This window comes from Lampris incognitus, chromosome 17 (genome assembly GCF_029633865.1).
Source record: "Lampris incognitus isolate fLamInc1 chromosome 17, fLamInc1.hap2, whole genome shotgun sequence".
Taxonomy (NCBI): Eukaryota; Metazoa; Chordata; class Actinopteri; order Lampriformes; family Lampridae; genus Lampris; species Lampris incognitus.
The window spans coordinates 26,304,825-26,321,315 of record NC_079227.1 but is presented as its reverse complement, the minus strand read 5'-3'; the positions used below and the strand labels follow the sequence as shown (position 1 = coordinate 26,321,315).

Below are 16,491 nucleotides of genomic sequence, written 5' to 3'. Positions count from 1 at the left end.
GTCAGTAAGACTAAGGTGGCCTCCTTTCTTCACAAGGACAGAGTGAATGTCTGTGGTAAGGACATGGATGGTTAAACATCACTTATGGTAAAAGATTTAAGACAAAGATTTGACGTTATATATTTTTTTTTTTTTTTGCTGCAGTGACGACTTGCCCGGGGTGTCTCCTTGCCTTCTGCCCATTGCGTGCTGGGATAGACTGCAGCCCTCTGCAACCCTGAACTGGATTAAGCAGGTATAGATAGTGGATGGATGGATGGATATTTCCAACGTGAAACCTTACTGAGAAAGCTCTTATTGCAGCACTGAAAAACCAAAGAGGACCTTGTCAAATTGCTTTAGGAGAATGGGACGAAAATCATGATATCAGAAATTAGGTAATGTGATAAAGCTTTGGGAGAATCAATAACATATTTCAAATCCCACCGAGAAGAGGGACTGATGCAATTTGAAAATACCTCCGTGGTTCCGTCACATTCAGAATATTAAGTCTTTTCTTTGTCTGTTTGCAGTATGGCAAACAGACAAGGAAAAGTCTTTTCTTTGTCTGTTTGCGTGACAGAAAGGTCTGACAGAAAGGTGGCCCTTTGTGTACACTGCATACTCGTGTGTTTAACATTTCATAGGTGAGCCAGAAGCAAATCAGCATCTGCGTTTCTTCACAAGGTATCATAAAACTGCTGAAGGAAGGAGGCCAATAGCTGGCAGAACGAAATAGATTTTTGCTGTGTGCTAATATGCCGGTCCAAACTGCATCAGTTTCTGAAACATTAATTGATTGTGTTCAATTAGGTGTTAAATTAGCAGCATGGTGGCGCAGTGGTTAGCGTGGTCGCCTCACAGCAAGAAGGCCGTGGGTTTGAGCCCCGGGGTAGTCCAACCTTGGGGGTCATCCCGGGTCGTCCTCTGTGTGGAGTTTGCATGTTCTCCCTGTATCTGCATGGGTTTCCTCCGGGTGCTCCGGTTTCCTCCCACAGTCCAAAGACATGTAGGTCAGGTGAATCGGTCAGACTAAATTGTCCCTAGGTGTGAATGTGTGTGTGTGTGTGTGTGTGTGTGTGTGTATACATGTGCATGTGTGTGTGTGTGTGGGGACCCTGTGATGGCCTGGCAGCCTGTCCAGGGTGTCGCCCCGCCTGCCTCCCAATGACTGCTGGGATAGGCTCCAGCATCCCCGGCGACCCTCAGAGCAGGATAAGCCGCTTGGATAATGGATGGATGGATAGGTGTTAAATTAGACTTGGGGTTCAGTCACTCTCGCTGAAAACATGCAGTCCCTTGTTTTCAGCGTTTGATACACGATTTTACTACTACTGCTCGGTGTTTGGAACGCAACAGACAGACATCGACACGTTTTCTTTTACACTGGATGTATCAAATAATCATCATACAAAAAAAGCGCTCTGAATGACAATGTGTTCACCAGTAACACAGCTGACAACAAACATGAATATACAGTTGGGAGGAGCGGACTATAATACTGGAGTGGCTACAAGTACGTGAACATATGGCATTGCAATAGCAAAGTAAATAAAAGTAATGTAAAACTAGTGCATTGTTAAAAAGACAGTATCAAAAGTTACATAATCATTTACCACTACAGTTCTGTGCTATAACTCACAGAAATACATGATAGGCATCACGAATCATGTCTGTTTTCGGCGTAGATATTTGTGAACAAGGTCTGTGCTTAAAGGAAACGTTGCTTTGTGTGAAATGTTATATGTTATTACATTGCATGGAAAATAAGTTAAAAAAAAATGATACTGCAAAAAAATTAGAAATACAAGAAGGAAAAAAAAAACAACAGCCTACTGCATTGCATGTAGATTTATGTGATATTTTGTCTGTGGCATGTAGAAATATTTGAAAGCTCATCTTGACCGATAAGCTACTTAGCGGTACCCAAGGTAAAAACAGGCCAAAAAAGATAAGAAAAAGATTAAAAAAAAAAAAAATCAATAACCGCTGCACACATTTTGACATTCGGCCATGGGAGTCAAGTTTGGATGATTGCCCGCTCAGCGCACACTTAATAACAACTAAACTCTGTTTCACAGGCAGGGAGGGATCAGGAATTGATTCCTTGTCAAGTGAATCACTCCCTTTTTTTTAAGAGAAGAGCTACCTTTGTTGCTTTACCATCAATATATCAAACCCCCGGGCAAGCACGGGATGTCTGCAGGTGGGTGCCTTAACAAGGTTGATTTGGCTTCGGCGTGGCTGCCTGCCTTTCGGGGTTTCGCCGGCGATCCTTTGATTTAATAACAGCATTTCACCCAGCGCCTTCAGTGCACGCGGGCGGAATGGGAGCTATCCAAAGCACACATGACCTTTAGAGCAGCAATATCTCAGAGTAGTGGCAACTCTCAGAGGGATGAACACTTCCTAGATCAGAACTCATATTTGATCCGTATTCAGTTCACATCCCAGTCCCCGAATCCCTCCTCTGAGCTGCTGGCGGCTTGTTAAGAGATGGATGACAAAGCCCTGACATGTGTGCCGTTTCAGTATTTTACCGGTTGGGCGTCTGGGGGGGCGTGGCGGTCTATTCTGTTGCCTACCAACATGGGGATCGCCTGTTCGAATCCCTGCGTTACCTCCGGCTTGGTCAGGCGTCCCTACAGACGCAATTGGGCGTGTCTGCGGGTGGGAAGCCAGATGTGGGTATGTGTCCTGGTCGCTGCACTAGCGCCTCCTCTGGTGAGTCGGGGCACCTGTTCGGGGGGGGGGGTGGAATCGGGGAGAATAGCGTGATCCTCCCATGCGCTACGTCCCCTTGGTGAAACCCCTCACTGTCAGGTGAAAAGAAGCAGCTGGCGACTCCACATATATCGGAGGAGGCATGTGGTAGTCTGCAGCCCTCCCCGGGTCGGCAGAGGGGGTGGAGCAGCGACCGGGAAGGCTCGACAGAGTAGGGTAATTGGACAGATACAGTTGGGAGAAGAAAAAAAAAAAGGGGGGTATTTCACCAGTTATCCTGCCCCGTTGTGAGTAAAGGGAAACAGAACCGGACCCTAGTAGTTGGCTGAGCGGATCCACACGGCTCCCACCATTTCCCAATATTTACCCAACGCTGCAGATGTGTAACGATACGTCCGCAGTCGTGATGTAGAAACTCTGTAGTATTACAATGACAAGCGTTGCCTTTGCCTTTTCTCCTTTGGTATTTTCAAGCCCTGCCAAACTGGCTGGAGACGACCACAGTTGCTCCAGAGAGCATGGCCCCTTCTACAAAAGCTGTCTCTATTCATCAACTCTGTTGGGTCCCAAATTGAGTAGAAATGGTCTTTCACAAGCCTAATCACCAATGGGGGGATAGTGCTGGAAAACTAGGCCTGTGTTCTCTGTTTTAGTTATTGCACAGACATAATTATAACCCGCCTACTATGCTTAATTCTTTAGTGTTATTTTACCATCTAAAACAATGCTATCATGTCAATAGTTCCCTTCATTATAAATCCATTTCCTTCCACACATACATTTCTATACAACAGTTTTACAGATTTCAACGATCAGCCGATGTAACTCATGACCCGTTGCATAATGAGGGAGGACAAATAACAAAAAGTAAAAATCGCAAGTTGCTACCGTAAAGGAAAAGTGTCTGGCACAGTGCACTGCTTGGCAATAAATACACAACATAAATACTTTACATGTACCTGAGCTCAGACTCGTAGCACCATTCAGAGACAGAGCACCAAAGGGACACAACAGGTCTCCTTATTCACACCTAAGAGAAGCCACCATATATTTTAAGGTCTTCAGAGTATTCATAGTGCAAATTGTAATGTCTTATCACAACAGTGTCCCTCATGGCCTGCTCTCAGCTCCTGTATTTGATGTTGGCAATTATTCGGGGCTTTGGTAGCGTCGGAGGTTGCTTGGGAATCGGTCTGGGGAAGAGAGAAAAGAGATTATTGAAAACTTGTCTTCCAGGAGGATATTAGCTTAACTGTTACACGGTATGTAGCGTAAACCACAAAAAGGTGCATCAGTTCATCTGGACACTGTTTACCTCAGTCTCAGTTGACTGCAGGTATCCCCACCCTTATAAACAATACAGCGGCATAATGACCCAAGCCAACGACCGGTTTCATATGCAAATTGCCGTGACCATTAACTAGAGTTTCTTACCTGGATTATTGAGCATGCATAAAGACATATCTAGTGTAAAATGACCAAACTAATGCACAAATGGTAACATCTGGGACTCACCTGTTGGGATGCGGGGCAGGGCGTGCAGGTCTCGGGGCGTCAGGAGGACCACAGACAGCAGATGGCGGTTGGAGCACAATGGGACCATGTATCACTTTGTGGCCATGCACTGCAGATGGACTCCGCACCAGACGGGAACTCCTACCCAGAGGGTCAGCGGGAAGCGGCTTCTGGGGAGGGCTTGGCTTGTCCAACTCCTGGGAAAGATAAGAGACCTATGTCGTGAACGATTGAGAGACACCAGCAGGTGGCAGTGAAAGTCAACCAATCGGAGTCAAAATCAGCCTCTCGTGTCCTCATCCTAAGTCACCATGGCTGTCTTGCCCAAACGACATGCGATGGGAAGAGCCATCATGTGCTTCCAATCATCTCCGAAGGGATGAGGTCATGATAAACGCCTGCTACCTACAGTGCTCTCCATCTGGACTCCATTCACTTCCTCCATTCACAAGCCTCATCAAGCATCTACAAAGGAAAAGGAGCCAACCAGGAGGACCGGTAAGCGCACCCTAAAAACATGGACAGTCTCTTCGAAATGTAATTCCTTTTGCAATTTCATATTCAGAGGCCTAATTCAATGTTTGTCGTCAACATCTTAATGCTCTGCTGACAGGCCTTTTCACGCCATCCATAAAGTGATTAACACCGCTTATGTCTCTTTTTTGGATCCGTGATGCCGAGAGCCGTGAGAAGCAGTGCTGTTGAAGCAATGCTTTTAATTCATAACATTTGCAGCCAGTACTTTCATCCCCCACACAAGGAAAACAGTATCAAATGGTGCTTAAATTAAATGGAGGCAGATGAAAAGAACATGATTTTAACAGGAAAAGTTTAGCATGGTTTCAACTATGTCCATATCTCGCATTCAAAGGCCAAGCCCAAGTCTGTCTTTATTTAACTAGCTCCAGTTACTCAAGTCAAACATCTCCATGAGAGAATGACTCCCTGCACCATGCGGAGAGCTTTCCATTAGGCAGAAAACCCAGCTAGGTCAGCCTCTTTGGTGCTGCCAAGCAGCTGCTAAAGATACTGGCAGCGGGTTTGCTGCCAAGAGGCATCACTTTCAATTTCACACTTTCACATTAAACAGCAACAGCTGAGAAGGAAGAGCCACTTCCTTATTGTGAAAATCTGGCAGGAACCTCACTCTTGCAGAGGTGCAAGGAAAAAAAAAAAACGGGCAAGAAGCAAATTAATGGAATAAAGTTCTCCTGAAAAGGGTACAGATATTCTTCTGATCCAAAGCCTGTTACATGTTAAGGGTTAGGGTTAGACTTAATTGGAGCAATGTAAAGGTCCTCAGTCATGTCGACGTTTATATAGACTTTTAATGTCCGTCAGAGGACTGGTGTTGGAAATGAGCTTCGGCTTAATACATGTGCAGAGTGCGTCAGACATTGTAAGTGCAACTGAAAATGTTACCTGTACTTGTCCTTTTATGAAGAAATTATAATATAACGAAGAATCAATAAAACAATATTCTTGATTTTTTTAAAAATTTTGAGATACTTTATTGATCTCCATAAGGAAATTGCGCTCTGCATTTAAACCATCCTAGCTGTGTCGCTAGGAGCAGTGTGCAGCCGCCGTGCAGCACCCACGGACCAACTCGTTATTCTCACCATGCCTCGGTCAGGGGCACAGACAGGAGCACTAACCCTAACATGCATGTCTTTTTTTTTTTTGGTATGGTGGGGGAAACCGGAGAAAACCCACCGCAGACACGGGGGGAGAACATGCAAACTCCACACAGCAGATGACCTGGGATGACCCCCAAGGTTGGACAACCCCGGGGTTCGAACCCAGGATCTTCTTGCTGTGAGGCGACAGCGCTAACCACTGCGCCAACGTGCCGCTGATGTAAACAATATCCAGCGGTATGACTCCCAGGTCCAACAACATGATTCTCTACGCATCATGCCCCTTAACTTATCCTTTACACATTACTTTTATTGGGTCATTAACTGTGTTGAGTTTACAAAACATCTCCGCCACACTCTGTACTCCCCAACACACACACACACACTAACCTGGGCAGTAGTGTGGGAATGTCATTAGCGTTTTAACTCACCCCCTAATTAGTCTGATATTGGTGTGGCGAGGCACTGTCCTCTGCTCCTCAGCGGTGTCAGATTCCCTGCTGTCCCTGCGGCTGGACTATGATCCTTGGCGTAATTACAACCAACTCAGAGATAGTGTCGTGAGGAGAGAGAGAGGGATGTCTGGCTGAAGCAAAAAAAAAAAAAAAAAATCACCGCTGACCTTAGGCTTATGAAGCAGATCCTCCTCTTGTGCATCTCTTACATTTCAATTCTGTTTCGCTCCCTCTCCCTCTGTGTATCTCGTGTTATGTTTCCACCTTCTTTAACTCGTCTCCGTGTTATCTGGCTCCGGTCTCTATTTTCTCTCCTCTCTCTTTCTCTTTCTCTCTCGCTCTCTCTCTCTCTCTCTCTCTCTCTCTCTCTCTCTGTCTTACTCTACGTCTCTCCCTCTCTGTCTCCCTCCTCTCCACGGTGCCATGGGGGACAAGTCAAACCGGATTAAAGGCAAAATAAGAACCTTGGAGAATCACTGAGTTAGTGGGATTAATCACCAGGAGGCCCCGGCTTTCACCTCGCCTCAACTTTTGACAGCACTCGGCGCGATAGCTGCGCTCTACGGAGCACCACTGGCAGCAAGTTTACCACCCTGGGACACTGGGATGACTTAGGCATGCCAATTGGCGTTTCATCTTCTCTGCACGTACCCTTCACAAGACTGCCTTCATTTTCATTATTCATGCCGTTGGTTTGTTGTAGGATTGAAGTGTTGCTCAGACGCCGCCAGCTACAGAGCTAACCTCGATATTTTGTATTTTATTAGATATATGTCAACATATGCTTTTATGGGACACAAAAGAACTATGAAACAGGCCCATGTTATAACATCGATCTGAAGGTGCGTTGAACATCAGTTTCCTAGTTCATGTATTACAGGCTTCAGCAGTCAGTAAAAGCTGCTGGCAGCCACCGGAGAAATCACAGTGACAAACTGCACCAAGTGTTTCCACCTCTCCAAAGGCACGTTCAAACACCAGGCAGCTCTGGTGACTCGTTGCCAGACTTGATGAATTTTCTATGAGAGCAGGCGATGCAGGAGACGGGGGGCCAATTCGGCATTATGTGCAGGGGGTGTCAACCTGTCAAAAGTTGAGAAATGCCGAACTTTTGGGCGACACGGGCAACATGTCGCCCGGCAATAGCTAATCAGATTCGAGCATTTCACTTCTTACCTACCTCGCTGAAACAACAAATTGAATTATGACTCCTACTTCCCAGTTCCTGCCGAAATAAGAATGGATGAGAAGCTCATCATTACGGTCGGTGGATAACCCTTTTTTTTATATCTTATTTTGGTATACTATATTAATTCCCGTGGGGAAATTCCTCTCTGCATTTAACTTATCCTAGCTGTGTAGCTGGGAGCAGTGGGCAGCCGCCGTGCAGCACCCGGGGACCAGCTCCAGTTCATCTTGCCATTGCCTTGGTCAGGGGCACAGACAGGGGTATTAACCCTAACATGCATGTCTTTTTGATGGTGGGGGAAACCGGAGCACCCGGAGAAAACCCACCACAGACACAAGGAGGACATGCAAACTCCACACAGAGAATGACCTGGGATGACCCCCAAAGTTGGACAACCCCGGGGTTCGAACCCAGGCCCATAGTGTTCAGCTACAAGACAATCACAATGATAAAACAAAGAAAAAAGAAAGAATACTTGAAATTGATAGATTACATATGCATTGATGAATGTTGTAAGTACACAGGAATTACTTGGAGGAAGCAAAGACACACGGGGATACGCCCTCAAGCTGTCAACACCAGCAACCTCGTGAGTGAACATAACTTAAGTAGAGGCGTAGCCAAACTGGAAACTCGACTCACCATCGCTGTCCTGCAGGAGTTATGGCGTGGCACACCGCGGAAGGACGCCCCCCTGGGTGGAATATGGGTGTGGGTGTGAGGCGGAGGGGCCCTGTGGGGCGGAGGGGCCGGGGGCTTCGGCTGCCCGGCTACCAGGGGTCTGGGTACTGGTGAGAGGGACAGGGTGAGAGACAGGGGTAACGGGTGGCTGAGGTGAACCGCGGGGCACTGGGGCAGTCTGCGCAGGCTGTGGGAGGAGTAGGGGGCCTGTGGGAGCAGCGGCTGCGGCCCCCGATGAGGAGGCTGTGGAAAGACGAGAGGAAGGAGAGGAACGTTAGGATCTTATTTTAAGCAATGTCTGAAAACTTATCTTGATTATTCTTGCATCATTTAACATTGTTGTGTTTGTGGGTGTGTCTGTGTAATGTCTTGTGAGCCTAATCTGTATTCATTCTTTTTTTAACAATTTTGTCAGTAATAAAGACTTGTGGTCCCTTGGAGGAGTAGCCTTTTAGGGCTAAAAGTGATCCAAATAAAAATCAAATCAAATCAAAGAGACAGACTCAGGAAGGAAAAAAAAAACAAACTTCTGGGCCTTCTGCTCCCCATCAGTCAGTCTTGTTAAGCTATCCCTTCTCTCTGCCCCTTTGCCTCCTTTTCCTTATGCTGTCAAAAGGTGCATAAATAAAGTTCTCCCACTGACCTGCTCACCATTCCCTCCATCCTTCTCAGGTAGCATATCAAAAGAGGAGACAAAGACTGTGCCATAAGCACCTGTCTGGCCTTGGACCAAGTCCACACTAGGTGGACAAAGCTACAGACCCCCCACACATACACACCATCATATAGACAGATTAGACACCTCAGAATAGGGCCAAAATATGACTCTTAGTTAGCCCTGGCCAGATGTGCATGGCTCACACACACACAGTACCCATAGACAGACACACACCACACATGCACGCACACAAACTCATGCTCCAATTTAACACAGTCCCTGACAAGTGGAAAATGACCTCACCTGTACTCGGCCTACATCAAAGTCTTACATCCTTTCTCTTCTTACCGTGGAGTCCAAATGAAAACCACATGCTGCCGACTTAGTCACTTAAAACACCAATCCTCTGCAATGTATTACAGCTCGACTCTGTGTGTGTGTCTATGTGTGCAGAAGCCTGCCACAGAAAAGCCATTTCTAACACTGATTTTCCTATTACTGCACCACCTCTAACTCAATCGATCACAGGTCAGCATCCATTAGAAAACATGTCATGGAAAAATATAGTCGGACACACAGCCTGTTCATTACTGCAAAAAAAAAAGAAAAAGAAAAAAGGAAAAAAAGCAGCGCTTCTTTGCAGTTATCAGTAAGAGGATGACTTCATGTCACCATCAGACAACCATGTTGATGCTCCCCTGTGCACGGCACATGCAGATAAATCAGTTTCTCTCTCGACGGGCGGCCCCCACAACGACAAGAAACGTACTGAAGTGTCATGAACACACTGCTCACCGATAGCCCCATTATCTGCGTGTCCACGTAGTGAGTGATGATTTAATTGGATTTGAATGAGCTTCCATTTATGTGGAAACAACATGTCATTCCCACCGAGAATGATTTGTGCTGGCGAGATAGCGACAGCGTTCCAAAACCGTTATTAAGCAAGTATCGTCATCGGTCGATCCTTTGTATTTATGTGTGGGACACTGTAAATAATGCTTTCTGGTTGCAGAGCATGTGAGTTATGCATATTGTTCGGTCAGTCAGCCTTTCTGTCCTTATTACAGCCATTTTCTCATGCCTGCATGTCTTACATGCTCAAATGTTGGTTTGCGTGCACATGTTGAGAGGAATAGGTGTTTAACCTTGAAGATGCTGGCGCTGTGGGGCTGAGATGGAGCCTGCCGAGGTGGAGCCTGCCGAGGTGGAGAGGTTGTGTTCACCGACAGGGGCGGGTTGGGACTGGACGGTCTGCTTGTCCCAGTACTCACTGACCTGAAATACAGTAAGTTAGACAGGTCTACTTAAAAATCCATCCATCCATCCATTATCCAAGCCGCTTATCTCAATTGGGGTCACGGGGATGCTGGAGCCTATCGCAGCAGTCATTGGGCGGCAGGCAGGGAGACACCCTGGACAGGCCGCCAGGCCATCACAGGGCTGACAGATTCACACCTAGGGACAATTTAGTATGGCCGATTCCCCTGACCTACATGTCTTTGGACTGTGGGAGGAAACCGGAGCACCTGGAGGAAACCCATGCAGACACGGGAAGAACATGCAAACTCCACACAGGGGATGACCTGGGATGACCCCCAAGGTTGGACAACCCTGGGGTTCGAACCCCAGACCTTCTTGCTGTGAGGCGACCGCCCTAACCACTGCACCACCGTGCTGCCACTACTCACTACTTATTATAAATGAATCCTGCAAATCAGTTTATGATCAATTTAATGACTGTTATATCTTTCAGATTACACAATTTTTGAAAGATGATAGTAACTGAGCCTTGGGTGTAAGCGTGCAGAGGTAGCAATAGTAGAAACCCCCTCTACCTTTTTTCTATCTTAGATAAGCGCTGCATTTGAATATCTACACACTTCCTCTTGGCGATGGAACAGCAGTGCAGTTGGGGTGCGGCAAACATGTAAAAATCCCTTCTGTGAGTTTGAAATGTATAGTAGTGTTGTATTATGTAGCTTCTTACCATGGCATCCTGTGGTGTGCACCGTCTTGTGTTGTACTATATAGTGTTTGATTGTGTGGCCATGCTCTGTAATTTGTGCCGTGTAATATCATAAAGGCGCCAATGTATGGTGTAATGTCTTAGTTATGTTGTCTTCCTACTAAAGTAAGTGAGACTAAAGGCTTGTATAGTACTAAAGTAAGTACTTTGCAGGGCTCAAAATTGCCTCTCATAGGCAAATTAAAAACATTTTTTGAATTCAATTCAATTTGATGTGCACAGCAATACAGTCAAAAAGGCATGAAATCAAAAAGGCATTGACGCTCTCAGAATGTGAGCAACAAAAGCACCTGAGCTTCTCGATTGGGTTCTTTTTATTGTTGAGAAGTTGGCCCAGCAGGTTTTTCCTTTTGATACAGATGATAAGACCGGCCCCGAGGAGGGAGAGGAGAGCTACCAGGATGCCCACTGTCAGGCTCCCATTGTCTGCTTAGGGACACATAGGGAGAGAAGAGACATACACATAAGTCGTAAATGGACTGCATTTATATAGCGCTTTCCTAGTCTACCGACCACCCAAAGCACTTTACAGTGTATGCCTAACATTCCTCCATTCACACACATTCATACACTTCTGGCGGAGGCTGCCAAGCAAAGCACCAACCTGCTCAACAGCAGCCGTTAGGGGTTCAGTGCCTTGCTCAAGGACACTTGACACACTCTCTAGAGCAGGGATAGGCAACATGATCCAGAAAGGGCCGGTGTGGGTGCAGGTCTTTGTTCCAACCAAGCAGCTATGCACCCGAGTCTACAAATCGAGGTCCTTAGCAAAGAATATTGGTTGACTAATAGAATCAGGTGTGTAACTGTTTGGTTGGAACAAAGACCGGCACCCACAACAGCCCTTTCTGAATCATGTTGCAGATTCCTGCTCTAGAGGATCGAACCGGCAACTTTCTGATTACTGGATGACTCGCTCTACCTCCTGAGCCATGCCGCCCCATGCTAAATTGGGACTTTTAAAGAAAACCTGTTTTCATATAAACCTATGGGATTTCAAATTTTGTTTGTACTTATTTCACCCTTTCTTATTTTTCATGTTTGGATTTTCCCCCTTCTTCTCTCCAGTTGCACCTGGCCAATCATCCCGCTCTCTGAACTGTCCTGGTTGCTGCTCCACCCCCTCTGCCGATCCGGGGAAGGCCGCAGACTACCACAAGCCTTCTCCGATACATGTGGTGTCACCAGCCGCTTTTCCCCCCACCTGACAGTGAGGAGTTTCACCAGGAGGACGTAGCACGTTGGAGGATCATGCTATTCCCTCCAGTTCCCTCTCCCGCCCGAACAGGCACCCTGGCCGACCAGAGGAGGCGCTAGTGTGGCGACCAGGACACATACCCACATCCGGCTTCCCACCCGCAGACAAGGCCAATTGTGTCTATAGGGACGCCCCAGCAAGCCGGAGACAACATGGGGACTCGAACCGGAGGTCCCCGTGTTAGTAGGCAACGGAATAGACCGCTACGCTACCCAGACACACTATTTCACCCTTTTTAAACACTAGTGGGACTATCTGTAATATTTACATGTCTTCCACAAAGTGTTCAACGGTGATCTGCTTTGATTGCACACAAGTCCAAACAGGCCCTGTGGTAAATTTCTTTCATTTTTGTGCAAATGTCAACTGAAAATATATTCTAATCTATGTACCCAACAATGTTCCTTGTTTGCCTCTGAGGTTTCCCCTGATGTTTACCTCCATTGTCTACCACCAAAACATTTTGCAAACACATGAGTGAAAAACGGTTTAGAAGTACTCGGATTTCATTTGAACCAGGCTATAAATCATTGATGTGATACAGTTTGAGTATTGTGGAAGTGCTCTGAGAGTCCACTACCAATAGTAAGTCAATCCATGCGTATAATATGACTAGGCATGAACAGCTATACACTAGACCAGCCCTTATATGTTCTTTATGGATCTTACCTGCTAATCTCACGGGACCGCTGTCCACACTCCCTCCAAATCCTGCCTTGTCGCAGAATGGGGGGGCCCAGTGGGCCTCGCAATGACAATTCCTATTATTGTTGCATACCTGCATTACCCAGAAAAGAGCGCAATGAGCCAGATGATCACAGATTGCAGTCTTCAGCGTTTGGCTCTCAGTCTAGGTTTCAGCAAATATGCAAGTCCATGCTGACATTCAGTGTACAGTCCTAACTCACAGCGCATGCAAAGCCCAGTGTATAGTCTGGTGATTTATGATCGTTGCCACCGGCGATAATTACATTTGATTGTCGGTCACAATGACTTTTGGTTTATACTTAGATCGAGCGGCCTCTCATTGTTACAGTGGCCACTGGGCCCATTACGTGACCTAAATTTTGACCCTATCGCCGGCTCAGTTGTCATAACCACATCATAGAACATCCTTTTTTCCAATCATCACATCATCTATTTATAATAGAGGGTCGTACTTTAATAGTGTCAGTGATGCATTCTATTATCACTTGCATTTATACTGTCGTATTAGGGACAGCATCCAAAATCAGTCGAGCAACGACGGGATACTGGTGATATTGCGGCGATGCTGATCAGGCGATCATAAATCGGTGAACTAAAAACTGGCCGTAAATGTGGCAAACTGCGTCAGCAAGACGACAGAACAGGTGAAAAAAAGAGGCCGGGCCAATCTTTACGAGGCTGGCTCCAGACATGAGTGACACCATGGCTAACGAACACACGTGTCTGAATGTACTTGCACTCTAAAGCACTTAGGGTCGCCCTCCTCTACATCCCGCACCGCCCGGGTCCACATGACAAAGCTTTCTTGGCCTAAAAACCTGCAGCAGCTTTTTCCCTCACCCCCTTTTTTACAATCCCCCGCCCACAGAATGTTCTCTCACTCTTTTTATTCTCTCTTTTTTCATCTTCATGTCCCGAACACGGAAACACTGAAAAAGCATGAGAGGATTCCCTAGTGGGCTAATTGGTAGCAGCTGTGGGCTTCTCTGAAAGGCAACATCTTGATCTGATCTGTGTGGGGGTGCCCTGTGTATGAAAGGGGCAACATCTTTTCTTTTTTTCTTCTTTTTTTTGAGTGAAACAGCTCTTATGGCTTTGTAGAGAGCGGGGTCTTTATTTATGCTGAGACAAACAAAGGTGACCGCGTGATGGCTGGAGGATTTTGTTGCTTGAAGCGATGGTAAATGATGCAATGGTTTGATTCATTTCCTCCTTGCCTTGCTATTATCAGCCTTGAATCAAAGCCTCTGGGAACTCAGCAGTGAATTTAAGGGCATGACTACAAAGCCACATATTCCACCTGAAATGGGACCTCTTAAAAAGTCTGATGGGTGGGATTTAAGAAAAGTGAAATAGAAAAAAATTCAATATCTGCGTTCCCAACCTCAAAGTCAAACAGCACGCCGCTGCTCTGGGGCTTTGGCCAAATAAAGCTTTGCCTTCATATTTCAGTACAGTTTTTGGGACAAGGACAACTGCCTGGGAGTCAAACCATGATGAATAGCCCTTGATTTTGATCATAAATGAAGCCATTAAGTCTAATTGATTGAACCTTTCAGCAGCCAGAATGATTGATTGCAAGGCATTCTTATGGTTACCTACCCACAATATATGGGGTATTTTGAACATATTATGGCTCAATGAGCTTGTGAGTAGGGACGGCATGTGACACACGGCATGTGAGCAAATAGCTGGACTGGGTGGGGGCTTTTCTCTGCTGGGGATCTAGTGGATATTGAATGAATTCAACATGGTAGGTTCTGCCTCATTGCACGAGATGGAAACGGAGGCCATACTTACCCCGTGACTACTGCACTTTGCTGAGCACTTGTGCACACCGAAGACACTGATATTCTGGCACTGTCGATTCAGACACATCTAAAATAGACATATAAAAAAAAGAAAAATCACTCAAGCAAACAAATGCAACAGCTTGACTACACTGAGCATTTAGGCTATATCCATCCATCCATTCATCCATTATCCAAGCCGCTTGTCCTACATAAGCTCGTGGGGATGCTGGAGCCTATCCCAGCAGTCATTGGGCGACAGGCAGGGAGATACCCTGGACAGGCCGCCAGTCCATCACAGGGCCGACACAATCACACCTAGGGACAATTAAGTATGGCCGATTCACCTGACCTACATGTCTTTGGACTGTGGGAGGAAACCGGAGCACCTGGAGGAAACCCACGCAGACACGGGGAGAACATGCAAACTCCAAACAGAGGATGACCTGGGACGGCCCCCAAGGTTGGACAACCCTGGGGTTCGAACCCAGGACCTTCTTGCTGTGAGGCAACATATCTTTATTTAGGCAGTAGATCCAAACTTTTTAGTCCAGTATAGGGAAAGGCTAATCAATCCATTGCTGCTATTAATGTTAACTACATACGTACATGCTGACAATCTATTTCAGCTACGAAACAACTTAGCATAGAATAAAATAAAATATGTCAACCCTGTTTTCTTTTTTTAGGCATATTCAAAGGAGTTTACAAGTTGTTTGGTGTGGACTGTGGACTCATTGAAGGCACCCCACCCAAATAAATCCAAGCTGGATGTGAAGACGGGTTTGGCAATAGTGGGTAAGGGCAGCCCCGCCAAAATCCTTGACAGATGAGGGCAGAGGCTGGATCTCCCTTCAGGGTGGAGGCTTGTACTCTTGGTGAACTAACTGGATCAATGTAGTGAGCAATGGTTGTACAGATGACAAGAAATGGAGTACTCCAAATAGCCTGATTAATGAAAACGCCGATGAACATCTGTGGAAAATCTATAACGTATGTCTTTTGACTGAAAAAGCCTGCTCACCCTGGAGTGATATGTCGACACACCCGACAAAACCTCTTATAAAGTCTTGGCTATAATCTGAGGTCACTCCTTACCGCTGTTGATTTCCACTGTCACTGCCTAGTTTTCAGGCAATTCAGTTTCATTATATAACTAGAAATAGCTATGTCTTACCATCCCATCGCCACACTTTGTGCCAGTCAGTACCAGTCCAGGATCAGGCATATCATCACCAAGGTAGACATGAGTCCCCCGGCACAGGATCCGTCCCCCTTCCTGCAGTGGGATGTTTGTTTCTATGGAAACGGCATTGGTGCCAATTACAGGGCGGTTGGCTCCTCCTTGACACTGAATTTTGCCACACTTAGCGTCTCTGTAAATATGGCATAGCAAAACAATAAAACGACAACAGCAATTTGTTAATTCATCAACACTTCAGCGCGGTTTTCCCAAATCTGTCCACAAATGCAATTAGTTTTCCTCTGACACTAGCTCCCCAATTAGGGAAACTGCAGAATGAGGCTTGTTTGTACTCTTTAAAGACGAGCGTGTAAGAGACATTTCAAACTTGCGGATGCACTTAACCAAATATAGCATGAGGCAGACTGACTCTGTAGCCTTTCTTTCCGGATTAAAAAAAACCCCCCTTCAACTCATTCAATCCAGCTCTCTGGCACTCATGCAATTATTTCAAATAAGAGGTGGTCGATAATGCTCCTGCTGAAGACAATTACATAAAAATAAACAAATAAACAAACAAGCAAAAACACCCAACCGATTTCAATCACAGCTCATGAATTCTACAGATTTGACGAATGCATTTATTATCTACTCGTCTCGCCCACATGTCGGATAGGACTGA

The 16,491-nt window shown here is 46.1% G+C and overlaps 1 protein-coding gene and 1 long non-coding RNA gene across 2 annotated transcripts in view; one reads left to right on the top strand and one right to left on the bottom strand.

Moving 5' to 3' along the window:
* Positions 1-36: 36 nt before the first annotated feature.
* LOC130127544 (uncharacterized) lies at positions 37-12,349 on the top strand. Its single transcript, XR_008811834.1, has 3 exons — positions 37-55; positions 145-235; positions 11,939-12,349. It is a non-coding gene; the product is annotated as an uncharacterized LOC130127544 (long non-coding RNA).
* Positions 3,827-16,491, bottom strand: part of LOC130127543 (disintegrin and metalloproteinase domain-containing protein 12) — a 101,185-nt gene continuing 88,520 nt past the window's right edge. The window contains exons 16-23 of the mRNA XM_056297215.1: positions 15,804-16,002; positions 14,637-14,714; positions 12,798-12,906; positions 11,161-11,296; positions 9,990-10,119; positions 8,145-8,426; positions 4,219-4,415; positions 3,827-3,896 (exon numbers count right to left, since the gene is read on the bottom strand). Of these exons, the coding sequence (XP_056153190.1) occupies positions 3,827-3,896; positions 4,219-4,415; positions 8,145-8,426; positions 9,990-10,119; positions 11,161-11,296; positions 12,798-12,906; positions 14,637-14,714; positions 15,804-16,002 (1,201 nt within the window). The remainder of the gene's footprint in view (positions 3,897-4,218; positions 4,416-8,144; positions 8,427-9,989; positions 10,120-11,160; positions 11,297-12,797; positions 12,907-14,636; positions 14,715-15,803; positions 16,003-16,491) is intronic.